Source organism: Scyliorhinus torazame, chromosome 11, assembly GCF_047496885.1.
Source record: "Scyliorhinus torazame isolate Kashiwa2021f chromosome 11, sScyTor2.1, whole genome shotgun sequence".
Taxonomy (NCBI): Eukaryota; Metazoa; Chordata; class Chondrichthyes; order Carcharhiniformes; family Scyliorhinidae; genus Scyliorhinus; species Scyliorhinus torazame.
Window position 1 is genome coordinate 112,631,955 of NC_092717.1, and position 27,534 is coordinate 112,659,488.

Sequence of the window (27,534 nt, forward strand, 5' to 3'; positions counted from 1 at the left end):
GTTATCGTTTCAACAAGCTACATTCGCATTGTGCCTTTAAAGTAAAATGTCAAAAAGTATATTACAAGAGTGTTATCAAGCAACATTTGGCACCTATCCACATAAGAAGATCTTATGACTAGTGACCAAAAGCTTCATAAAAGAGCTACCACTCTACCAGAAAGTTTTGACACTTTTTGCAATCAAATACACACAAAACTGATCAGCAATCATTTGACATCAAATGTTCTAATTTGGAAAGAGTTTTCATGCAGTCAGCAGTGTTTTGCCTGTTCTTTAGTTTTGTTCCTAGTTCCTGATAATCCATACACAGGTCCACTTTCCTGGTCTTGCCTCTGTTGTTTGTCCCAACATAGACCACAACAACTGGATCCTCCCCCTCCCACTCCAATATCCTTTCAAGACGGTCAGAGATGTCCCTCACCATGGCAGCGGGCAGGCAACATACTATGCGGGACTCTCGGCTCTGCTTGCAAAGGATGCTATCAGTTCCCCTAATTATAGAATCCCCAACAACTACCACTTGTCTTTTTGCTCCCCCTCTTGAATGGCTTCCTGTATTACAGTGCTCGGTTAGCTTATCCTCCCTTCAATCCTTTTCCTCATCCACACAGGGAGCAACTCCTCGTACTTGTTGGACAAGGTTAAGAGCCGAACTTCCTTCATTTCTGAATTCAGGAACACTACCTGCCTCACTCACAGTCACACCCTGCTGTCCCTGACCACTGGCCAGATTTGAGGTACTTAATCTACAGGGTGTGACCGCTTTTGAAACAAATCTGTCATGATATTCAGGTAAACATCATAGCACATACATACTGATGGACAGATCAACGGGCCAATCAACACACACACAGCACCACAGCCAATCACAGACAAGAGCATACACAGTACAAAATAGGGAACACGACACTTCCTGAGCATTCCAGCAGGAGACAGCTCAGGGCACAGAGCTCATAGCAAGCCACTCAGACATCCACCATGTGCTGAGTGACACTACAAGATAGTATTAGGAATAGGTCCACAGATTCTAGGGTTATGATCGAACCTCAGTAACCAGTTTACCACTGTAAATAAATGTTAGCAATAAAACTGAGTTGTACCATTCGCAACCGTGTTGGTTCGTCTGTGTAGCAGAGTACCCAACACATCAAAATCGTCCACGTAACTGCGGATGTGCCACAGTGTCTGAAGCTCAGACTCCAGATCATCAATTCTGAGCCAAAATTCCTCAAGCAACAAATACTTGCTGCAGATGTGGTCACTGCAGCTCGCAATGGGATCTGCTAGCTCTCACATCATGCAGCGAAAGCACATTGCCTGCCCAGCCATATCTACTTAAGTTAATTAATTAATTAACTAGTTTTGCAGGATGGCACAGATTCCCTTCCAGCCAATCAGGTCACAACTTTCTTGTGACATCAATTTTTTTTCTGCTTCAGCCAATCAGGTCACAACTTTCCTATGACATCAATTTTTTTTCTGCTTCAGTGGAATCCCTGATACCGCTCCGATGCTCCACCCTCTGACACTGTTCCCTGCCTCCTTCTCCATTCTCTTTAATGAAGTCCCACCTCTATCATTGCCCTCTTTAATGAAGTCTTGCCTCTCTCTCCACTCCTCATTGAAGTCTTGCCTCTCTCTCCACGCACTTTAATGAAGTCCCACCTCTCACTCCGTGCTCTTTATGGAAGTCCTGCCTCTCTCTCTGCTCTTTACTGAAGTCTCACTTCTCTTTCTGCACTCTTTAATGAAATCTCATCTCTCTCTCGCTCTCTCCATGCTCTTTATTGAAGTCCCTCCTCTGTCTCTACTCTTTATTGAAGTCTCATCTCTCTCTCTCCGAGGTCTTTAATGAAGTCTCTCCTATCTCTCTTCGTTCACATGCGGAGAAACACATGCAAGTCTTGAAGTTGATGTTATGTACATAAATAAAACATTTTTAAAAGTGCCTGATGCTTGACTGGATTGATGCTACTCAGCAGGAACAACAGGAGTAAGAAGAAAAGCAGGGAATAACATGAGAGTAGGTATCTTCAACTTAAGAAGAGCCAAATTGATTCATATTGCAATTTTTATGATGAGTTGCAACTATTCATATAAGATGGGCATCAACTTATTTAATTAGCAAAACCTCTGCTGTGTTGATTAAATCATTTGTAATTCATATCAGTAAACCAATTTGATGAAGGATCCAAAGATCCTTTTGTACAATGAAACAAAAACAATTTACATGTGAGTCAACGCTATATGCCATTCTTATTGCAATGTATTTGCATTAGCATTCACTACTCCCATCTGGTATATTAGTGTGTATTTTACATGCAACAACTTATATCTATTTTTTTTAGAAAATATTTTATTAGGGCATTTATAATTTTAAAAATTATAACCATCAGGTATCAAAAGGAACAAAACAAGATAAACAACACACCCACCCAGTAACAAACCCCAGCCAACATGGCTTACACAAACAGGACCTCCTTCCCCAGCCCCCCTTTCCACTGGTCCTCCTAACTTTACTCAATATCATATATATTTTTGTATGTCACACTTAATCATGCCGGAGAACTTTAAATATGTACCATATAACTATGCTGGAGTCTGATTAACTGTACGCATCATTGATTGTACTAAGTTTTGAGCTAAAATGTTACGGCAGTGCAGTTATTCTTCCATTTAATTCGATTTGAGATTCCAATTGTAACCCATCAGACCAGAAAAGCCCACATTTGCTTTTTTCCTTCTAGGTCAGAACCAGTCAGATTTTTGTTACTGCCTTCTAACATGATGACTAAGGTACAGTGCTTCAGTAATAATGATGAAATGTATTCAGGTTGTACTGTATTTTACAATAGACTTGTTAGACAAGTGATATGTGCGTGATGGCTGTCCCGCAGTTAACTAAAAGTAACAATGTTCTCTATACCCTGTATACACTACTGCAAAATCCTGCATCAGCAAGACAGAACAAATCAGCTGTTGGGACTGAGTTTATGTGTCTTCATTCGAAAGCCTACGACTATAAACTCCAGAACCTTGTGGGTATGGTAAACATAGAACATACTTAGTCTCACAGTGTCTATCAGGACATATTGGGCAAGTCAAAAGTTGTTAGGCATTTAGTGTCTCCTAGTTACTTGAGATTCTCTTTCTTGTGAAGTATGATCCAACATTGCTTTGGTTTGATGCAATGGTTTATTTTTTTTACATGTAATTGGTTATATTTTCTACAACATTGTGCTAAGTATTGAAAATAATTGCAAATTAAAATGCTTTATGTGTTTTGCCCCTTGAGGTACAATTAAAATGCTGTGGGCTAATATTATCATACAATCATGGAATCCCTACAGTGTGGAAGAGGACATTTGGCCCATTGGGTCTGCACCAACCCTCTGAAAGAGCACCCCACCCAGGCCCACTTGTTAAGTAATGGGTTAAGAGACATTCCAATTAGTTGTCTCATTGATGTTAAGTATCCAATAATTGACACTGATTATGTACAGGGACTTCAGGTGGCCTTTGTGTCAGGTGATGTGATGATAGAGTTTTGTACAAAGTCTGTTAAAGTAAAATAAAGGTGTTTGTGAAAAGTAGCAGAACCTTTGACTCTTTATACAACAGCAGCTAAATGTCTAACACCACTTTCCTCACCCTATCCCTTTAACCCCACCTAACCTTTAGACACTATGGGGCAATTTAGAATGGCTGTAATTGTATGATCACATGGGTCTTTACTGTGGAATGTGTTTCCTGATTCTCTGCCAGATTTATTTATTTCAAACTTTCTAGGTTTCCTGGACATCTGTGCCCTGAGTGACATTATGGTAGGGATTCTGCAGGGCAGCACGGTGGCACAGTGGGTTAGCACTGCGGCCTCACGGCGCCGAGGTCCCAGGTTCGATCCCGGCTCTGGGTCACTGTCCGTGTGGAGTTTGCACTTTCTCCCCGTGTTTGCGTGGGTTTCGCCCCCACAACACAAAAATGTGCAAACTAGGTGGATTGGCCACGCTAAATTGCCCCTTAATTGGAAAAAAAGAATTGGGTACTCTAAATTTTAAAAAAATAAATAAAAATGGTAGGGATTCTGCACGCAACCACATATTTTGGCAAACCACAGGAAGGTTCTTTTCCACTGGCAACAATGGGCTGGATTTTGTCACAGGCTTTGGGATGCTGACACAGGACCAAATGGGGCCCCATGCCCATATTTGCCAGTAGCAAGCCCAGCTCGGCATTCTTTCAGAAAACGGCTTCCTAATTAGCACCATCCTGCTAAGAATGTTGAGTGAGCTCTGGATGCTGCAGGCCCAATTAGAGGCCTGGCAGCTGTGGATAGTCAGCAGACCCACCAGTAGAGGTGGGTGTTGATGAGGCAGAGCAGTCACTGCAAGGGGACCTCAACACAGAGCACATTGGTAAAGAGGTAAACAAGATCTAGGCCAGAAGGTCCAGAGGAATGGAGGGAAACCCCTCCACTAGATAGGGTTCAACTGAGATTGCAGGTCTTTCATGATTTCTTCCCACCAGGTATTGACAATTCCGTGTCAAATGCAGGCATGTAAAGTGAGGTAACTTTGTTCATCATGTAAGCTATCCATTGTTGCACTATTCACAGTAATTGGGTGGAAATACTGTGCCATGTTTTGTGATTTCTGGATCATTGCAGTTTGTAACGAGCTTGAGTCTGATAGCGGTACATAGTCATCCCAAATATGCCGTGGGCTCTGGATAAATTAAACTACACTGGCTTTGTATTCCAACTTACTGAAATGTGAACACTTCACAGTCATGAAGTGCTGAATTGAGACCTCTAAAGTTACACAGTCAACAGTCCCTGCTTTGAGGTGTTGGTGGGGATGATCTCTCAGACTATATAAATCTATATAAAATAATAATGCTATTTGACTTTCTACAAAATTATTTCATTGACACCCCCAGACAAAGGGATTAAGGTACGTCTTAATTATCTGATACCTCTCGAACACTTTTGTTTAATTACAAAAATAATTTAAATTCTACTCTGCAGTGTAAATAAATATGTATGTATGTATATTTGAATGTATGTGTTTAACGAATGGAGTAATTCATTTGGTTACATTGATGAGGTAAATAACCTCTAAGAATTTCAGACGGTATGCAATTTTGTAATAACTTCTGTGAATTGGATAATTTTAAGGTGACAGAAACAAGTTAGTAAGAATACTGTGCTATACTTTTGGATATTTAGATTCATAGAGTCTTAGATGTTTACAGCATGGAAACAGGCCCTTTGGCCCAGCTTGTCAATGCCGCCCAGTTTCTATCACTAAGCTAGTCGCACTTGCCCACATTTTGCCCATATCCCTCTATCCCCACCCTGCCCATGTAACTGTCGAACTGCTTTTTAAAGGAAAAATTTGTACCCGCCTCTACCACTGCCTCTGGCAGCCCGTTCCAGATGCTCACCACCCTCTGTGTGAAAGAATTTTCCCCCTGGTCTCTTTTGTGTCTCTCCCCTCTCACCTTAAACCTATGCCCTCTAGTTCTAGATTCCTCTAACTTTGGGAAAAGATGTTGACGATCTACCTTATCTATGCTCCTTATTATTTTATAGACCTCTATAAGTTTACCCCTAAGCCTCCTACGCTCCAGGGAAAAAAGACCCAGCCTATCAAGCCTCTCCTTTTAACTCGGACCATCAAGTCCTGGTAGCATCCTCATAAATCTCTTCTGCACTTTTTCTTGTTTAACAATATCCTTCCTATAACAGGGTGACCAGAACTGAACCCAGTAGTCCACGTGTGATCTTACCAATGTTGTGTATAACTTCAACAAGACGTCCCAACTCCTGTATTCAATATTCTGACCAATAAAACCTAGCATGCAGAATGCCTTCTTCACCACCTTGTCCACCTGCGACTCCACCTTTAAGGAGCGATGAACCTGTACCCCTAGATCGCTTTGTTCTGTAATTCTCCCCAACTCCCTACCATTAACTGAGTAGATCCTGTCCTGATTTGATCTACCAAAATGCATTGCCTCACATTTATCCAAATTAAACTCCATCTGCCATTCATCGGCCCACTGGCCCAATTGGTCAAGATCCTGTTGCAATCTAATATAACCTTCTTCACTATCCACTGTGCCACCAATCTTGGTGTCATCTGCAAACTTACTAACCATGCCTCCTACATTCTCATCCAAATCATTAACATATATAACAAATAGCAGTGGACCCAGCCCCAATCCTTGAGGCACACCGCTGGTCACAGGCCTCCAGTTTGAAAAACAACCCTCCACAACCACCCTTTGGCTTCGGTCACCAAGCCAATTTTGTATCCAATTGGCTGCCTCACTCTGGATTCCGTAACCTTTTGCAACAACCTACCATGCGGTACCTTGTCAAAGGACTTGCTAAAGTCCATGTAGACAACGTCAACTGAAATGCCCTCATCTACTTTCTTGGTTACCCCTTCAAAAAACTCAATCAAATTGGTGAGACATGACTTCCCCTTACAAAGCCATGCTGACTTTCCCTAATTAGCCTTTGTCTGTCTAAATGCCTGTAGATCCTATCCCTCAGAATACCTTCTAACAATTTACCCACTACAGAAGTAAGGCTAACCAGTCTGTAGTTCCCAGCCTTATCCCTACAGCCCTTTTTAAACAAGGGCACAACATTTACTACCCCCAATCTTCAGGCACCTCTCCTGTGGCTATCGATGATTCAAATATCTCAACCAAAGGGCTGGCAATTTCCTCTCTAGCCTCCCACAACGTCCTGGGATACATTTCATCAGGTCCCGGGGATTTATCTATCTTGATGCGCTTTAATACCTCCAACACCTTCTTGGCTGTAATATGTACACTCCTGAAGACATCACTTTTTATTTCCCCAATTTCCCTAACATTCGTGCCTTTCTCAACAGTAAATACTGGCGAGAAATATTAATTTAGGACCTCTGTCCCATCCCTTGTGGATCTGCATATAGATGACCTTATCTATCCTTAAAAGGCCTTCCCCTCTCCCTAGTCACCCTTTTACCCTTTATGTATCTATAAAAGCTCTTTGGACTTTCCTTTGCCTTATCTGCCAAGGTAATCTCATGTCCACTTTTTGGCCTCCAAATTTCTCTCTTAACTCTACTCCAGCAAGCCCTATACTCTTCAAGGGATCCACTTGATCCCAGCTGCCTATGCATGTCATATGCCTCCTTCTTTCTTTTGACCATGGCCTCAATATCTCGAGTCATCCAGGGTTCCCTCCTTCTACCAGCCTTACCCTTCACTCCAAGAGGAATGTGCTCACCCTGAACCCTAGTTAGCATCCTTTGACAGACTCCCATTTACCAGCTGGCCCCTTGCCTGTAAACAGGCAATCAACTTTTGAAAGTTCCTGCTTAATACCATCAAAATTGGCCTTACCCCAATTTAGAATTGTAACTTTTGGGCCAGAGCTATCATTCTCCAAAGCTATCTTAAAACTAATGGAATTATGGTTACTGGTCCACGAGGATCGAGGACTGTGTCCCGGGGGTAATCCACGAGGACCAGACGGGATTTGTAAAGGGCAGGCAACTAAACACCAATGTGCGGCGGCTCTTAAACGTGATAATGATGCCATCGGAGGAGGGAGAGGCGGAGATAGTGGCAGCTATGGACGCGGAGAAGGCCTTTGACCGAGTAGAGTGGGAGTACCTCTGGGAGGTGCTGTGTAGGTTTGGGTTCGAGGTCGGGTTTATCAATTGGGTTAAGCTCCTTTACAGAGCCCCGATGGCGAGTGTAGTGACGAACCGGCAGAGGTCGGAGTACTTTCGTCTGTACCGAGGGACGAGGCAGGGGTGCCCCCTGTCCCCCCTGTTGTTCGCATTGGCGATCGAACCATTGGCCATGTCATTGAGGGAGTCTAATAAATGGAGGGGGGTGGTCCGAGGGGGAGAAGAGCATCGGGTGTCGCAATATGCAGATGACCTGTTGCTGTACGTGGCGGATCCAATGGAGGGGATGGTGGAGGTCATGCAGACTCTAAGGGAGTTTGGGGAGTTTTCAGGCTATAAGCTCAATGTAGGGAAGAGTGAGCTCTTTGTATTACAGGCGGGGGACCAAGAAAGAGGGATAGAGGACCTACCGTTGAGGAGGGCGGAGGGGAGCTTTTGGTATTTGGGGATCCAGATAGCCAGGAGTTGGGGAACCCTACATAAACTGAATCTGACGAGGTTGGTGGAGCAAATGGAGGAGGATTTCAAAAGATGGGACATGTTACCGCTCTCGCTGGCGGGTAGAGTGCAGTCGGTCAAAATGGTGGTCCTTCCGAGGTTTCTGTTTGTGTTTCAGTGCCTTCCCATCGTGATGACTAAGGCCTTTTTTAAGAGAGTAGGCAGGAGTATTATGGGGTTTGTGTGGGCGAATAAGACCCCGAGAGTAAGGAGAGGGTTCCTGGAACGCAGTAGGGAACGAGGAGGGTTGGCGCTGCCAAACCTGGGGAGCTACTAATGGGCAGCAAATGTGGCGATGATCTGCAAGTGGGTTATGGAGGAAGAGGGGGCAGCATGGAAGAGGATGGAGATGGCGCCCTGTAAAGGAACGAGCCTGGGGGCGTTGGTGACGGCACCGCTGCCGCTCTCGCCTTCAAAGTATACCACGAGCCCGGTGGTGGCGGCAACGCTAAAGATCTGGGGCCAGTGGAGACGGCACTGGGGTGCAATGGGAGCATCGGTGTGGACCCCGATCAGGGGTAACCACCGGTTTGTCCCGGGGAAGATGGACGGGGGGTTCCAGAGCTGGCATCGGGCGGGGATTGGAAGAATGGGGGACCTGTTCATCGACGGGACGTTTGCGAGCCTAGGGGCACTGGAGGAGAAGTTCGAGTTACCCCCGGGAAATGCCTTTAGATATATGCAGGTGAGGGCTTTTGTGAGGCGACAGGTGAGGGAATTCCCGTTGCTCCCGGCACAAGAAGTTCAAGATAGGGTAATCTCGGGTGTATGGGTCGGGGAGGGCAAGGTGTCGGAAATACACCAGGAGTTGAAAGAAGAGGGGGAAGCGCTGGTAGAAGAGTTGAAGGGTAAATGGGAGGAGGAGCTGGGGGAGGAGATCGAGGAAGGTCTGTGGGCTGATGCCCTAGGTAGGGGTAATTCCTCCTCCTCGTGTGCCAGGCTCAGCCTGATACAATTTAAGGTGGTCCACAGAGCGCACTTGACGGGGGCCAGGTTGACTAGGTTCTTTGAGGTAGAGGACAGATGTGGAAGGTGCTCAGGGAGCCCGGCGAACCATGTCCATATGTTTTGGTCATGCCCGGCACTGGAGGGGTTCTGGAGAGGAGTGGCGGGAGCAATATCTCAGGTGGTGAAAGTCCGGGTCAAGCCAAGCTGGGGGCTAGCAATATTTGGAGTAGTGGACGAACCGGGAGTGCAGGAGGCGAAAGAGGCCGGCATTCTGGCCTTTGCGTCCCTAGTAGCCCGGCGAAGGATCTTGCTAATGTGGAAGGAGGCGAAGCCCCCCAGCCTGGAGACCTGGATAAATGATATGGCTGGGTTCATAAAGTTGGAGAGGATTAAGTTCGCCTTGAGAGGGAGGGTCTGCGCAGGGGTTCTACAGGCGGTGGCAACCGTTCCTAGACTATCTCGCGGAGCGTTAGAGGAAGGTCGGTCAGCAGCAGCAGCAGCAACCTTGGGGGTGGGGGGTGGGGAGGGGTGGAGGGGACATCCTGGGAGGAGGGGAGGGGGGGCGGAGGAAGGGGGGACTGCCTGGGAGGGTGGATGAGCAAGAGATAACATGAAGGGTTGGGGAAACTGGCACGTACGGGTGAGGGCCAGTGTACAAAGCTGTGTAAATATATCATTTTGCCATGTATATATCTTGCTCTGCGCGATTTTTCGGGTATTTTTGTTAGGGAGAAAAATTGTGTTAAAAAACTGTAATAAATATATTTGTAAAAAAAAAAATCTGGATTTCCAGAAAGCTTTTGACAAGGTGCCACACAAAAGGTTGATGCATATGATAAAGACACATGGCGTTAACGGTAAAGTAGTAGCATGGATAGAGGATTGATTAATTAATAGAAAGCAAAGAGTGGGGATTAATGGGTGTTTCTCTGGTTGGCAATCAGTAGCTAGAGGTGTCCTTCAGGATTCAGTGTTGGGCCCGCAATTGTTCACAATTTACATCGATGATTTGGAGTTGGGGACCAAGTGCAATGTGTCCAGGTTTGCAGACGACAATAAGATGAGTGGTAAAGCAAAAAGTGCAGAGGATACTGGAAGTCTGCAGAGGGATTTGGATAGTTTAAGTGAATGGGCTAGGGTCTGGCAGATGGAATACATGTTGACAAATGTGAAGTTATCCATTTTGGTAGGAATAACAGCAAAAGGGATTATTATTTAAATGATAAAATATTAAAACATGCTGCTGTGCAGAGGTACCTGGGTGTCCTAGTGCATGAGTCGCAAAATGTTGGTTTACAGGTGTAACAGGTCATTAAGACGGCGAATGGAGTTTTCTCCTTCATTGCTAGAGGGTGGAGTTTAAGACTCTGGAGGTAATGCTGCAACTGTCTCAGGTGTTAGTGAGGCCACACCTGGAGTATTGTATTCAGTTTTGGTCTCCTTACCTGAGAAAGGACGTACTGGCGCTGGAGGGTGTCGCTAGGTTAATCCCAGAGTTGAGGGGGTTGGATTACGAGGAGAGGTTGAGTAGACTGGGTCTGTACTCATAGGAATTTAGAAGAATGTGGGGGATCTTATAAAAACATATAAAATTATGAAGGAAATAGATACGATAGATGCGGGGAGGTTGTTTCCACTGGCGGGTGAAAGCAGAATTAGGGGGCATAGCCTCAAAATAAGGGGAAGTAGATTTAGGACTGAGTTTGGGAGGAACTTCTTCACCCAAAGGGTTGTGAATCTATGGAATTCCCTGCCCAGTGAAGCAGTTGAAGCTCCTTCCTTAAATGTTTTCAAGATAAAGATAGATCGTTTTTTGAAGAATAAAGGAACGAAGGGTTATGGAGTTCGGGCGGGAAACTGGAGCTGAGTCCACAAGAAATCAGCCATGATCTCATTGAATAGCAGAGCAGGCTCGAAGGGCCAGATGGCCTACTCCTGCTCCTAGTTCTTATGTTCTTATGTTGGTGCCTATATGCACCACGACAGCTGGCTGTTTACCCTCCCCCTTTAGAATGTCCTGCAGCCGCTCTGAGACATCCAGGACCCTTGCACCCGGGAGGTAACCTTCCTGGAGTCTCATTTGCATCCGCAGAAACACCTGTCTATTCCCCTTACAAATGAATCCCCTATCACTATAGCTGTACCATTCTTTTTCCTACCCTCCTGCACAGCAGAGCCAGCCACAGTGCCATGAACCTGGCTACTGCTGCCTTCCCTTGGTGAGCCATCTTCCTCAACAGTATCCAAAACGGTATACCTGTTTTGGAGGGTGATGACCACAGGGGACCTCTTCATTGCCTTCTTACTCTTCCTCTGCCTGTTGGTCACCCATTCCTTATTTTCCTCAGTACTCTTTATCTGCGGTGTGACAACTCGCTGAACATGTTATCCACGACTTCCTCAGCATTGTGGATGCTCCAAGGTAAGTCCATCCACAGCTCCAGAGCCTCAAGCGGTCTAACAGGAGCTGCAGCTGGACACACCTCTTGCACATGAAGGAGCGATGGACAGCGGATGTTTCCCTGAACTCCCACATCGCACAAGAGGAGCATGACACGGGTCTGGGATCTCCTGCCATGTCTTACACCCTTAGGTTAACTTGTACAACTACAATGCCAAAACAAATTTGATAAATGAAAAGAAAAGAAAAACTACTTACCAGTCACCACTACTTACCAGATAGATTCAAATTTAGCAGGTTCCCTCTTGGCCAATCAAATCACAGCCCTCCTGTGACGTTAATATTGGAAATGGGTTCAAAATCTTAAATTAAAATCAAACTGGATTTAACATCTTCATAGTGCTATAAGATGGTTGTGATAGGTTGCACAGTTGTTTTTTCTTTCACCTTGTAAACATACTAGCTTGCTGTGGCATGGGCTTTCCCATGAGTCCAGTGACCACTTAAGGACCTCAATAGGCCCAAGGAAGGCAGGCCGCCCTGCGTTTCTCCCATCTCCTGTAAAACTTCAAACAGATGGTAGTAGATGGGTAGGCAGCAGGATGACTACCTGCTGGATTTTAGGTGCCACCCTACTTTCAAACACAACTTAAAATCAAGCCTTTGGAATTATGGAGCAGGTCTGGCAGCAGATGTGGAGAGAGCAACAGAATTATTGGACAGAGTATAATGGAGTCCAATGGAATGGTGAGCAAGACTGACTGGGGATAGTGTAGAATCACAAGGGAGGCACCATTTTGTACACACAATGCAGGGAACCACTGGCTGAATAATACAGGTGGCAGACAGGCACTGAGACACCAATGCTGCGTGGAAGCAATGGGACAGCAATTGAGCTTGTTTTAAAAAAAAAATTATGGGTGCAATTTAGTGATCCCATTGCAGCTGGCGCAGATCCAGGCGCAACGGGTGAATTACATGCGACCCCAAAATCCGGCTCCGTGCCGGGCACGAAACCTCGTGCAAATCACCTGACTCACTCCGCCTGCCGCGATCTGGATCTCGCCTTCGCTAAACAAGATCCCGAAAAGATTATTTAAATGAGCATGATTTCTCACTTAAATATCCAGATGCCAGATTCACCCGGAGCCCAGGACTCTGCTGTGCCTGGGAGTCCACGCCAGGATGCCGTTGAGTGTTTTCCACACAAATGTGGTCTAGTCATCATAGCACCTGGGGCTCCCAGGTCATTGGAGATCTCGGTGGTCAGGAAAGGGCAGGGTGGCACCCTGGCACTCCCCCTAGCACCTTGGCACTGCCAACTTTGCACCCTGGTAGTGACACCCAAGCTCCCTGGAAGTGCTACGCTGGCACTGCCAGGGTGCCCGGTGGCATTTTCAGGGCGCTAGGGGCAGTGCCGGCTGGCAGTGCCAGGATGCCCAGATGCCATATTGGCACTCCCAGGAGCAGACCTGGGATGGGGCCTTGCCAGATAGAGGAGGGGTAAGGAGGTGAGGGGAGGGGGGGCTTCCGGGGGCCTCCCCAAGTTGGGGGGGTCAAAAATGCTAGGGGGGGCCTGAAAGTGGGGGAGAACAATCAGGGCTGCTGGAGAAAATGGTGCCCCAGTCTGCAAAGCGTTTGCCAGCAGAAAATCCGTCTAAATGCAGCCTTGCAGCCTTGGCATGGAGAAACACCCCAAGGCCAAAATAAAATGGCATTGGATAGCGGCATGTTTCTTGGCGCTGCAGCCTCTAAAGAAACACCATGCTAAATGCGCCATTGAGCAGACTTTAATTAGGGGCAGCACGGTAGCACAAGTGGCTAGCACTATCGCTTCACAGCGCCAGGGTCTCAGGTTTGATTCCCATTGGGTCACTGTCTGTGTGAAGTCTGCACGTCTCCCCGTGTCTGCGTGGGTTTCCTCTGGGTGCTCCGGTTTCCTCCCACAGTCCAAAGACGTGCAGGTTAGGTGGATTGGCCATGCTAAATTTCCCCTCGTATCCAAAAAAAAGGTAGGAGGGGTTACGGGGATAGGGTGGGAGTGTGGGCTTAAGTGGCTCAGTGCAGACTCGATCGGCCGAATAGCCTCCTTCTGCACTATGTTCTATGTTCTATGTACAGTCTGCTGAATCGCACCTATATTGCATTTGCTTGCTTTTGACTGGAACTAAATATTACCTTCTGAATTAAACATGTAGCACAAGGAGATCATGGGCCATCAGATCCCTGATCAATCAAAAGTATCCAGGCAAAGCCTCATATTTTGAGGACAGTCGGTCATTGTGGAACTCAGTATTTATGGAAGAGCCTTCCACAGGAGTTTAAATATCTGTCAGTAGGAGAGAGGAGGCTAGCAAATTTGCAAAGCTGGGGGATATCTCAGAAAAGCAAAGGGACAGAGCTGCAAAGTTGAGAGGCAGCTCAAAGGGGCAGTGCTGCAAAGCTAAGGAGTAGTTATGAGGATCAGAGCTGTAAAACTGAGGGGTATCCGCAAGGCTTAAAACGCATTGTGGGATTCCCCCTCCAAAGGCAGTAGCTAGTAAAAAGGGAGTGAATGAGACAGAGGACTTGTCCACCCAGTCCTCCGGGACCAGCGAGCAGTGGAAGAGCAATGCAAAAAGAGGGTGGACTAGGTGCCAAAGCCACCAATGCCGATGCAGCACAAGCAAGAGGTAAATTGAGCTTGTAAAAAAGCTAATTGATTTGCATTTACATGCTACTGACTGCAATTAAACATTATCTTCCAAGTTGGAGACTTCCAATGGCAGTATAGGATCATAGAATTTACAGTGCTGAAGAAGGCCATTCGGCCCATCGAGTCTGCACCAGCCCTTAGAAAGAGCACCCCACTTAAGCTCACACCTCCATCCTATTCCCACACCTCCACCTTATCCCCGTAACCCCACCTAGCCTTTTTGGACACTGAGGGAAATTTAGCATAGCCAATCCACCTAACCTGCACATCTTTGGACTGTGGGAGGAAACCGGAGCACCAGGAGGAAACCCACACGGACACGGGTAGAACGTGCAGACTCCGCACAGACAGTGACCCAAGCCGGGAAACAAACCTGGGACCCTGGAGCTGTGAAGCAACTATGCTAACTACTGTGCTACCGTGCCGCATGTAGGAGGTCATGTATTAGGTAGCTCCCGCCAGGGTACTTGTTTTTTTGGACCTTTTTGCCCGGTTCCCAGGGTTTTTGGTGGATGATCTCTTCCGAGAAGAAAATAGAGGGGTCCTGGAGGAGAAGTATTTCAAAACCGTCCACAACTAAGAAATCTATCCCAGTAGGAATGGGTTCCGGTACTTACAGATGCAAAATATGTGAGGAAGCAGGTGCTGTCCTTTCCTGACCTGCTGTCCCCGAGCTTGCAGGACAATGTGGTGTTGAAAACTGGAGTTGGTGAGGGCAGGGTGTCGGAGATTTACAAAGAATTAATGGAATAGGAGGGTGCCCCGATAGGCGAAGTTAAGCGGAAGTAGGAGGAAGAGCTGAGGAGGGTGAACGATCCTCTTTGTGCGCTAGGCTTAGTCCCATTCAATATAAAGTAGTCCACTGGGCGCAAATGAAGGTGGCCAGAATGAGCAGGTTTTTTGACGGGGTGGAGGATAGGTGTGGGCAGTGCACGAGGAGGCCCATGAACCATGTCCACATGTTTTGGGCCTGCCCGAAGCTGGAGGGATTTTGTCGAGGGTTCGCTGACGTGACATCTGAGGTGCTGAGGGTCAAGGTGGTCCGGAGTAGAGAAGTGGAGATTTTTGGAATGTCGGAAGACCCGGGAGTCCAGGCGAGAGAGGCCGACGTCTTGGCCTTTGCGTCCCTGGTGGCCCGGAGATGGATCTTGTTGGAATGGAGGGACTCGGGGCCGCCGAAATCGGGGGGGTGGGTGAGCGACCTTGTGGAATTCCTTAGGTTGGAAAATATCAAGTTTGCCTTGAGTAGGAATGTGGAGGGGTTTCTTCAAGTACAGTTGAGAAGTCAGCAGAGGGAGGGGCAGGAGGGTGACTCTGGGTACCCAGCTACCTGGGATTTAAAAAAGGAGGCAGAGTGGGTGGAGGGAAATGGAAGGGAGGGTGGGGTGCAGGAGTGTTGGTTATTTATTTGTTATGAGATTTCCTTTTGTTCTCTTTTTGGTTGTGTTTGATGTCTATATATAAATGCCTTTAATAAAAACATTTTTGAAAAATCAAAGAAATCTTTGGCTGGAAATACTTCAGCTGACTTCAGCCTCAGCAGAATAGATGGTGGTGGTGGGTCAGGCAGCTAGAGCCACCCCGATCACAGCAGATCATGGGGGTACTGGCCATCGAGTTCGAAAAACAGTTTGAGAATTATTTTGAGAAGCACTGCAGGGTGATGCTCGACACTGCTTAAGTCGATTAAGGAGGCGCTGGACTCTGTTCATGAGAAGTTGGAGAAGACTTTTGGAGGCAGTAAAGGAACATGGCGAGGTGTTGAAAGGGGTGGAGGAGGCTTTATCGAGGCATAGTGACCAAATTGCCTCAATGGAGGCTGAGATCTCGGCGGAAAAGAACAAGAATCTGAGGGCAAAGATAGATGACCTGGAGAATCGGTGGAGGAGACAAAACCTCAGGGTCGTTGGGGTGCTGGGTGGCGTGGAGGGGCTAAATCCAACTGCGTACCTTTCGCAGATGTTCGGTAAGATGATTGGGAGGGGGTATTGGTGTCTTCTCCAGAGTTGGAGCCCATTGAACACTCTGGCAGAAGCCGCGGGCGAATGAGCCACCACGAAGGGTGATAGCCAGATTCCACAGCTTCCAGGAGAAAGAGCGTGACCTGAGGTGGGATGGAAGACATGTTAGAATATATCAGGATCTAGATGCGGTGCAGGTGAAGAAGGAGGCGGCCTTTAATGAGGCCAATGCGGTGTTATACAAGAGTGAAGTAAGATTTGAAGTGGTGTAGCCTGCGAGGCTACGTATTCCCTTCGGGTCAAAGGACCATTAGGAACAAAGAACAATACAGCACAGGAACAGGCTCTTCGGCTCTCCAAGCCTATACCGGTCACCTTTAGCAAAAACCCTCAGCACTTCCTTGTGCCGTATCTCTCTATACCCATTGTATCCATGTATTTGTCGAGATACCTTTTGAATGACGTTACTGTATCTGCTTTCACAACCTCCCCTGGCAACGTGTTCCAAGCACTCACCACCCTCTGTATAAAAACCCTGCCTCACACGTCTCATCTAAACTTTGCCCCACGGACCTTAAACCTATGCCCCCAGGTGACTGACCCCTCCACCCTGGAAAAAAGTGTCTGCCCATCCACTCTATTCATGCCCCTCATAATCTTGTAGACCTCTATCAGGTCACCCCTTAACCTCCGTCGTTCTAATAAAAACAGTCCGAGTCTATTCAGCCTCTCCACATAGCTAACACCGTCCAGACCAGGCAACATCCTGGTAAACCTTCTCTGCACCCTCTCCAAAGCCTCCACATCCTTCTTGGTTCTATACAACTGTAGCATGTCTCCAGTTTTTATACTCGATGCCCCGTCCAATGAAGGCAAGCATTCAGTATGTTTTCTTGACTACCCTGTGCACTTGTGTTGCCATTTTCAAAGATCTGTGGACCTGCATGCCCAGATCTCTCTGATTTTATATATTCCTAAGAGTTTGCCATTTACGGTATATTTCCCCTCTGTGTTAAACCTACCAAAATGCATTACCTCACATTTGTCTGGATTAAACTCTTATTTGTCATTTCTCTGCCCAAGTCTCCAACCTATCCATGTCATGCTGTATCCCCCGACAATCCTCAACACTCCACTAACCTTGGTGTCATTCGCGAACTTGCTAATCAGACCAGCTACATTTTCCTCCAAATTATTTATGTATACTCCAAACAACAGAGGCCCCAGCACAGATCCCTGTGGAACACCACTAGTCACAACCTTCCAGGGGCAGCACGGTAGCATAGTGGTTAGCACTATGGCTTGCCAGCACCAGAGTTCAAGTTTCGATTTCCGCTTGGGTCACTGTCTGTGCGGAGTCTGCACGTCCTCCCCGTTTCTGCGTGGATTTCCTCCGGGTGCTCCGGTTTCCTCCCACAGACCACAGACCAAAGATGTGCCGGTTAGGTGAGTTGCCCATGCTAAATTGCCCATAGGTTAGATGGGGTTGCTGGGTTACGGGGATAGGGTGGAGGTGTGGGCTTAAGTCGGGTGCTTTTTCCAAGAGCCGGTGTAGACTCAATGGGCTGAATAGCCTCCTTCTGCACTGTAAATTCTATTCAGAAAAACACCCTTCTACTGCTATCCTTTGTCTCCTGTGACCGAGCCAGTTCTCTATCCATCTTACCACCTCACTTCTGATCCCGTGTGACTTCACCTTTTGTGCCATGAGGCACCTTGTCAATGGCTTTACTGAAGTCCATGTAAACAACATCCACTGCCCTCCCCTCATCAATCATCTTAGTCACCTCCTCAAAAAACTCAATCATGTTAGTGAAGCATGACTTCCCCTTCACAAAGCCATGATGTATATTGCTAATGAGTCCATTTGTTTCCAAATGGGTATAAATCCTTTCCCTGAGAATTCTCTCCAATAATTTACCGACGTGAGGCTCACAGGCCGATAGTTTCCTGGATTATCCCTACTATCTTTTTTTTTTAAACTTAAGAGTACCCAATTATTTTTTTCCAATTAAGGGGCAATTTAGCGTGTCCAATCCACCTACCCTGCACATCTTTGGGTTGTGGGGGCGAAACCCACGCAAACACGGGGAGAATGTGCAAACTCCACACGGGCAGTGGCCCAGAGCCGGGATCGAACCTGGGACCTCGGCGCCACGAGGCAGCAGTGCTAATCACTGTGCTACCGTGCTGCCCCCATCTCTGCTACCTTTCTTAAACACTGGTCCACATTAGCTATTCTCCAGTGTCTGGGATCTCACCTGTAAGCAATAAGGATACAAAGATGTCAGTTAAGGCCCCAGCAATTTCCTCCCTTGCTTCCCTCAGTATTCTGGGATAGATTCCATCCAGCTCAGAAGACTTATCTCCCTTAATGTCTTTTAAAATACCCAATACCTCCTCCTTTTCGATGTCAACATGACCCAGACTATCCACACACCCTAACCAAGAATCATATTCCACAAACTCCTTTTCTTTGGTGAACACTGATGCAAAGTACATTACTTCGATACTTTGGAGGAGGCAGAATCGTTTGTTACAGAGCATGGACTGGGGTCGAGTTAAATTGGCTCTGTGTGGACTTGTTATGGTTGTTTATGGGAAGGGGTTTAGGGGTATTTTGTATTCTATATTTTGTACATATTTGTTGTTATTCTGCTGTGTTTTGGATTGGGATGGGGTTATTTTATACAAGTTGAGCAGTGGGGGATTGGGAAGATAACTCTTTTGTGGGATATTGTTTAAGGCAATATTTCTCTTATATTTGGAAATATATGGGGCTGGATTCTCCGATTTAAAAAAAAAAATGGGTTAAAGGGATATGGGGAACAGGTAAAGAGGTGGATTTGAGGCCAGGAAGAGATCAGCCATGATCTGATTGAATGGCGGAGCAGTATCAAGGGGCTGAATTACTTACTTGTGCTCCTAATTCCTATGTTCCTATGATCATCTGCTGGTGAGGGATCAGATGAAGTTGCAGAAGGAGTGGGTGAACCAGGTCTTTCATTTGGGCTTCGACGGTAGAGCTTGGGGGCAAATGGGGCACGTTAATTATAATTAACAAATGGGTTTCTTTTTCGGCAGACAAGGCTCTGAAAACCTCTTAGAAAATTTGGGTAGGAAGCTGTCAGGACTGGCGGCTTTGCCAGATTGCAGCCTATACATTTCTGTATTTCTTCTGGGCTTAAGGGGATTCCAGATCCTCTGTCCAGCCTTCCTCAATGGTCGGGATGTGTAAACCATCTAGAACCTCATCATGTCTGAAGTACCTGTAGGAGGCTCTGACTCATATAGCTCACAGTAAAAAGTACTGAAAGCCGCATTTGCCTGGAGTATGGCTGAGACTGAATTACCTTCTTTGCTCCAAATCTGAGGAATTTCTCAGAAGGCTGCCTGCTTCTTGAGTTGATGCGCAAGAAGACGGCCCACCTTCTCCCCATGTTCATAGAAGGTGCCCCGAGAACATCATAATAGATGCACCGCTTTGTTCGTGGAGATCAATTCAAATTGTAGCTGCAAGTTTTTTCTGTGCATCAGTAATTCCGGCTTTGGGCCGCAGAATATTGGAGGTCAACCTCCAAGATGGAGTCCACCAGCCTTTGTCATCTACACATCCCGCTGCCTGGGGAAAGCGGGCAGCATAATCAAAGAGCCCTCCCACCCGGCTTACTCACTCTTCCAACTTCTTCCATAGGGCAGGAGATACAAAAGTCTGAGAACATGCACAAACAGGCTCAAGAACAGCTTCTTCCCCGCTATTACCAGACTCCTAAACGAACCTCTTATGGACTGACCTGATTAACACCCTGTATGCTCCACCCGATGCCGGTGTTTGTGTCGTTACATTGTGTACCTTGTTTTGCCCTATTATGTATTTTCTTTTTCTTTTCTTTTCTTTTCATGATCTGTTGAGCTGCTCGCAGAAAAATACATTTCACTGTACCTCTGTACATGTGAAAATAAATTAATCCAATCCAATCTCTCCTTTTTCGCAATGTGAGCTTTAAATGAGATAATGTTTCCTCCCCTTATCATGGCCTTTCAGGTTTCCCATAGTATCGACTGAAAAATTGACTCTTTTTTGTTGAATTTGATAAAGTCTACAATAGCAGCAGATAATCACTCACAAAATTTGTCATCAGACAATAAGGTGGTGCCTAGTCTCCAGGGTGGGCGCTCAAGAGGACGCATACACACATGACTGCGTGACAAAATTTGGTTCCAATTCGATCAATAAGTTTGCTGACAACACGACCACAGTGGGTCGGATCTCGAACAACGAGGAGGGACATAGAGAACTTAGTGGAGTGGTAACAACAACAATCTCCCCCTCCATGTCAGCAAAACTAAAGAGCTGGTCATTGACTTCAGGAAGTAAAGTATTGTACACACCCCTGTCTGCATCAACGGCGCCGAGGTGGAGATGGTTGACAGCTTCATATTTCTAGGTGTGCACATCACCAAATATCTGTCCTGGTACACCCACATCGACGCTACCACCAAGAAAGCACAACAGCGCCTACAATTCCTCAGGAAACTAAGGAAATTCAGCATATCCACACTAACTCTTACCAACTTTTACAGGTGCACCATAAAAAGCATCCTATCTGGCTGCATCACAGCCTGGTATGGCAACCGCTCGGCCAAGACCGCAAGAAACTTCAGAGAGTCGTGAACACCGCCCAGTCCATCACACAAACCCGCCTCCCATCCATTAAATCTATCTACACATCCCGCTGCCTTGGGAAAGTGGGCAGCATAATTAAAGACCCCTCCCACCCGGCTTACTCACTCTTCCAACTTCTTCCATCGGGCAGGAGATACAAAAGTCTGAGAACATGCACGGACAGATTCTAAAACAGCTTCTTCCCCGCTGTTACCAGAATCCTAAACGACCCTCTTATGGACTGACCTGATTAATACTATGCTCCACCCGATGCTGGTGGATACATTGTGCACCTTGTGTTGCCCTATTATGTATTGTATTTTCATTTCATGTACTAAATGATCTGTTTGAACTGCACGCAGAAAAATACTTTTCACTGTACCTCGGTACACATGCCAATAAACAAATCCAATCCGATCAAAGCAAAATTCATCAAGGTGAGGGGCATGGTCCGCGATGTCAATTGCTGAGTATTCAGCTGTTCGCACTGAGGGAAAGAAGGATTTATCAACAACAAAAAAATCAATTCGGAGTAGGCGCGGTGAACATGCAAAATAAAAGAAAATTCTTTACTGTTTTGATGCAGAAAATGCCACGGTCAACTTCTCCAACTCTATCTATGAAAGAGGTCAATGCTTAGACATCCAAGTTTGGGGCTGAGATTTGGACATGGAGCAGTCCATTTTACGGTCCAAGACACAGTTTAAATCTCCTCCCAGAATCATCCGATGTGAGTCTAAGTTGCGGAGGGTGTTCACCAGGGTGTTTACGAAGTTCAGGTCGTCCTAATTGGGAGCATAAATATTCACCAAAATAACCGGAGTGTTTTCCAGTGAACCACAGACAATAACGTAGCGACCATTGGGGTCATCCATAATCTGGGACGGAGTAAATTGTATTTTTTTGTGGATTGGTATGCTGTGCCTCTGACCCTACCATTAAAGCCTGAATGAAAGACTTGTACCACCCAATTTTTGTGAAGCCTCATCTGGTCCTTCACCCGCAGGTGGGTCTCCTGTAGGAACACAACACCCGGGTCCAGACACTTCAAGTGTGCAAGGATTCTTGCCCATTTCACTGGTCCATTTAAAACCCTCACATTCCAAGTTAGAAGGTGGAAAGGAGAACCTCTAACACCTCTTCCACTATGGTCAGCCATTAGATCCGTAGTTCAGCAGGCAAGAAACTTTGTAACGCCACAACGAGGAGATCCCACCAGAACAGCGGTCTGTACCGGTCCTAAGGCTGGACAATTACAAATTAGTGGACAATGTCAGACTACCAGCTATGCCCCTCTCCCTCCTCCTATCCCCCTAACCCCGCAATCTCCAACAAAGACATCAAATTTATATAAAACCTAAACTCTCTAACCCTAAGCTCCCCCTCGCCGAATATTTGAGAGAGGGAGCTGCAGAAAACCCACACTTACGACTTCCCTTTTCTAGGCCCATCTCTAGCTATTGCTGAGAGGCTCTCCAGCCAACCCTGTATTAAAAGTTAAGAAACTTCATTAACATTATTCAAAAACAAGAATTTCACATATAACAATCCCATTGTAATAATCGCACTATAAGAACAATATATATAGCACTACCATATTAAGAAAAAAAGGGGAGCAATTCAACAGTAAAGACTTTACAGTGTAAATCAGCCAAATAAACAACAATGATACAACTTCCTAACATACAAAAATTCAACTTTTAAACAACAATAGTGAAAGATTTCGAACCCAGTTTCTTAACAAAAGTGTTTGCCTCGTCTAGGGAGTCAAAAAACTGATCCTTTTCTTTGACTGAAACGCGAAGACGGGCCAGGTAAAGTGGCCCAAATCTTGAATCGGGCAGATTTTGCACCATTAAAAGCTGCTCTTAGCTTCACTAATTCCACGCTCAGGTCCTGGTAAAGCCGGATCGAGTTATCCCCCTCCCCCCCATTTAACATTGTGGTACTTGCTAGCCCATCTCAGCTCTTTTGCTTTGAAGTTATGGAATCTCAAGATCATCGCTCGAGGTCTTGGTCACAGCGTGCGATGAGCCTGTTTCAGCTCCAGGGGGGTTTTAAGCACCTTCTCACCCACCATTTTAAAAAAACATGTCGGCTACGAATTCTGTGGAAGTGTTGCCCTCCGTTCCATCCAGCAGAGCAGACCCATGAGGCGGATGTTTTGCCTTCCAGACCTGTTCTCCAGGTCATTTACATTCTTTAGAAACTTATTCATGTCTGTAGCGCACAAAGACTCACGAGAGACGAATAGAGATGAAGTCGATGAGGCTTTATTAAGCGTGACTTATTCCCCGCAGTTCAGCAACAGACTGGCCTGCGGGGGAGAACTCCTGGTTCTTATACTCCGCCTTCAGGGCGGAGCTAGAGATCAACAGCCAACCAGGACCCGGGATCTGTCAGCCAATGACATCACGGCTTCACAGTCCCACATGACCCCTAATGCATACTACCACATTCACCCCTTGTTAAAAATGAACCCGGCGGGGTGGTGCTTCGCATGGTGGTAGGGGTTTACAAGGCTGGTCCTGGGAGGAAAAAAAACTTTTGCATGTCATCACAGTGCCCTACACTGGGCTATGTACAGGGTTTTTTTGTTTTGAACTATTTACAGTATTTGTAAGAGGGAAAAAAGGAAAAAAATTCTCGTTAAAGTCCACAACATTCTAGTGTTACACCGATGCCACGAGTCGGTCGGGCAGTCTGGTCGTCCTTGTCGATCGCCTCAGCCCCGGTGGTGGTGATGCTTGTTCCAGTGTTGTCGTCTCCGGGAGCTTTACGGTTTCTGCTTCAGCTTCACTTCTGGTCGGACCTGGGAGGAGGACCGATCCTCCTGGGAAGGGGGCTGCCGCGGGGTGCGCCGGTGGCAGGGAGGGGGTGATTGGTGTCGAGGGGGTGTGCGTGTTGCCGGCGGGCGCCAGATCTCGCAGGGAGACCGTGTCCTGTCGGCCGTCGGGGTACTCCACGTAGGCGTACTGTGGGTTCGCGTGGAGGAGGTGAACCCTCTCGACCAATGGGTCCGACTTGTGTGCCCGCACTTGTTTCCGGAGCAAGATGGGTCCTGGGGCCGCCAGCCAGGTCGGCAGCGACGTTCCAGAGGAGGACTTCCTGGGGAAGACAAGGAGGCGCTCATGAGGCGTTTGGTTAGTGGTGGTACACAGTAGCGACCGGATGGAGTGGAGGGCGTCCGGGAGGACCTCCTGCCACCGTGAAACTGGGAGATCCCTGGACCGTAGGGCCAGTAGGACGGTCTTCCAGACTGTGCCGTTCTCCCTCTCTACTTGCCCGTTCCCCCGGGGGTTGTAGCTGGTCGTCCTGCTCAAGTCTATACCCTTGCTGAGTAGGAACTGGCGCAGCTCGTCACTCATGAAGGAGGACCCCCTGTCGCTATGGACGTATGCGGGGCAACCGAACAGTGTGAATATGGTGTTAAGGGCTTTAATGACTGTGGCCGCTGTCATGTCAGGGCAGGGGATGGCGAAGGGGAAACGGGAGTACTCGTCCACCACGTTCAGGAAGTACGTGTTGCGGTCGGTGGAGGGGAGGGGCCCTTTGAAATCCAGACTGAGGCGTTCAAAGGGACGGGAGGCCTTGATCAGGTGCGCACTATCCGGCCTGAAAAAATGCGGTTTGCACTCTGCGCAGATGTGGCAGTTCCTTGTGACTGTACAGACCTCCTCCACTGAGTAGGGGAGGTTGCAGGACTTTATAAAATGGTAGAACCGAATGACCCCCGGGTGGCAGAGGTCCTCGAGGAGGGTTTGGAGACGGTTAATTTGTGCGTTGGCACATGTGCCGCGGGACAGGGCATCGGACGGCTCGTTCAGCTTTCCGGGACGGTACAAGATCTCATAGTTGAAGGTGGAGAGCTCGATCCTCCACCTTAAGATCTTGTCATTTTTAATTTTGCCCCGCTGTGCATTATCGAACATGAAAGCTACCGACCGTTGGTCAGTGAGGAGAGTGAATCTCCTGCCGGCCAGATAATGCCTCCAATGCCGCACAGCTTCCACTATATCTTGGGCTTCCTTTTCCACTGAGGAGTGGCGGATTTCTGAGGCGTGGAGGGTTCGGGATTAGAAGGCCACGGGTCTGCCCGCTTGGTTAAGGGTGGCCGCTAGAGCAACATCGGAGGCGTCGCTCTCGACCTGGAAGGGGAGGGACTCGTCGATGGCGCGCATCGTGGCCTTTGCGATATCCGCTTTGATGCGGCTGAAGGCCTGGCAAGCCTCTGTCGACAGAGGGAAGGTCGTGGTCTGTATTAGGGGGCGGGCCTTGTCTGCGTACTGGGGGACCCACTGGGCGTAATATGAAAAGAACCCCAGGCAGCGTTTTAGGGCTTTTGGGCAGTGAGGGAGGGGAAATTCCATGAGGGGGCGCATACGTTCGGGGTCGGGGCCTATTATCCCATTGCGCACTACATATCCCAAGATGGCTAGCCGGTTTGTGCTAAAAACGCACTTGTCCTCGTTGTATGTGAGGTTCAAGACTTTAGCGGTCTGGAGGAATTTTTGGAGGTTGGCATCGTGGTCCTGCTGATCGTGGCCGCAGATGGTTACGTTGTCGAGATACGGGAACGTGGCCTGCAACCCGTGTTGATCAACCATTCGGTCCATCTTTCGTTGGAAGACCGAGACCCCGTTTGTGATGCCAAATGGGACCCTTAGGAAGTGGTATAATCGCCCGTCTGCCTCGAAGGCTGTGTACCTGCGGTCACTTGGGCGGATGGGGAGCTGATGGTAAGCGGACTTGAGGTCCACGGTGGAGAAGACCTTATATTGGGCAATCCGATTGACCATGTCGGATATGTGGGGGAGAGGGTACGCATCTAGCTGTGTGTACCTGTTGATGGTCTGGCTATAGTCTATGACCATCCTTTGCTTCTCCCCTGTCTTTACTACTACCACCTGTGCTCTCCAGGGACTATTGCTGGCCTGGATTATGCCTTCCTTCAGTAGCCGCTGGACTTCGGACCGAATGAATGTCCGGTCCTGGGCGCTGTACCGTCTGCTCCTAGTGGCGACGGGTTTGCAATCCGGGGTGAGGTTTGCAAACAAGGATGGGGGCTCAACCTTGAGGGTTGCGAGGCCGCAGATAGTGAGTGGGGGTATTGGGCCGCCGAATTGGAAAGTTAGGCTCTGCAGATTGCACTGGAAGTCTAATCCCAGTAATGTGGGCGCGCAGAGTTGGGGAAGGACGTAGAGCCTGTAGTTTTTTAACTCCCTCCCTTGCACCGTTAGGGTCACTATGCAGAAGCCTTTGATCTGTACGGAGTGGGATCCTGCAGCTAGGGAAATCTTTTGCGCACTGGGACGGATGGTCAAAAAACAGCGTCTTACCGTGTCGGGGTGGATGAAGCTTTGTGCTCCCGGAGTCGACCAGGCATGGTGTCTCGTGCCCGTTGATCAGCACCGTTGTTGTCGTCGTCTGGAGCGTCCGGGGCCGTGCTTGGTCCAGCGTCATTGAGGCCAGACGTGGTCGTAGTGCTTCAGCGTCTTCCTCGAACCCCGTGGAGCCGTCGGTGCTGGGGTCCATTGTTGCCGTCCAAGATGGCGGCGGGGGTGAACAAAATGGCCGCCCCCATGCATCGCACATGGCTGGGGGGGTCACAAGATGGCGGCGGGGGTGGACAAAATGGCCACCCCCATGCGTCGCACAGGGCTGGGGGGTCCCAAGATGGCGGCGCCCCTCCTCCCCTCGTGGTGGCCGGGACCCAAAATGGCGGCGCCTGCGGGTCGCACATGGGGCGCTGGGGGGGTTGGGGAGCGTTTGAAACGCGCAGGACTCCTTGTTCTCCGGGGACAGCGGTGGCCGGGACCCAAAATGGCTGCGCCTGCGGGTCGCACATGGGGCGCTGGGGGGGTTGGGGAGCGTTTGAGACGCGCAGGACTCCTTCTTCTCCGGGGACAGCGGCGACCTCCCGGGACCGGCACACAGCCGCAAAATGGCCCTTTTTCTCGCAGCTCTTGCAAATCGCTGCACGGGCCGGGCAGCGCTGCCGGGGGTGTTTCGCCTGGCCGCAGAAATAGCAGCGGGCTCCCCCGGGACGACTTGGCGTCTGAACCGCGCAAGCCTGTGGGGTGGGGGGGGTTTGTCGCGACGGGGGTCCATGGAGCCCAAGGGGCTGCCGCGCGGTCATGGGCCGTACGCGCGGGCGTTTCGCGCGGCCACATCTAGTGAGGCTGCAAGGGCCCGTGCCTCTGAGAGTCCTAGCGATTCTTTTTCTAAAAGTCTTTGGCGGATTTGGGGAGAGTTCATACCAGCCACGAACGCATCGCGAATTAACATGTCCGTGTGTTCAATCGCGTTTACCGGCGGGCAGCTGCAGGCCCGTCCCAAAATTAGCAGCGCGGCGTAGAATTCGTCTAGCGATTCTCCGGGACTTTGCCGTCTCGAGTTGGTAGCGTGCGTAGATCTGGTTCACTGGGCGAACATAGATGCTCTTTAGTGCTGCGAACGCCGTCTGGAAATCCTCTGCGTCTTAGAACATAGAACATAGAAAATACAGCACAGAACAGGCCCTTCGGCCCACGATGTTGTGCCGAACCTTTGTCCTAGATTAATCATAGATTATCATTGAATTTACAGTGCAGAAGGAGGCCATTCGGCCCTTTGAGTCTGCACCGGCTCCTGGAAAGAGCACCCTACCCAAACTCAACACCTCC

The 27,534-nt window shown here is 48.1% G+C and overlaps 1 protein-coding gene across 3 annotated transcripts in view; it reads left to right on the forward strand.

Moving 5' to 3' along the window:
- Positions 1–27,534, forward strand: part of ppp1r42 (protein phosphatase 1, regulatory subunit 42) — a 270,849-nt gene that overhangs the window by 198,565 nt on the left and 44,750 nt on the right. For 2 of the 3 annotated variants that reach the window (XM_072467631.1, XM_072467630.1), the window contains one exon: positions 2,751–2,799. The exons of the other annotated variant lie outside the window; for it this stretch is intronic. In XM_072467631.1, coding sequence (XP_072323732.1) covers positions 2,751–2,799 — 49 coding nt within the window. The remainder of the gene's footprint in view (positions 1–2,750; positions 2,800–27,534) is intronic. 3 annotated transcript variants of the gene reach the window in all.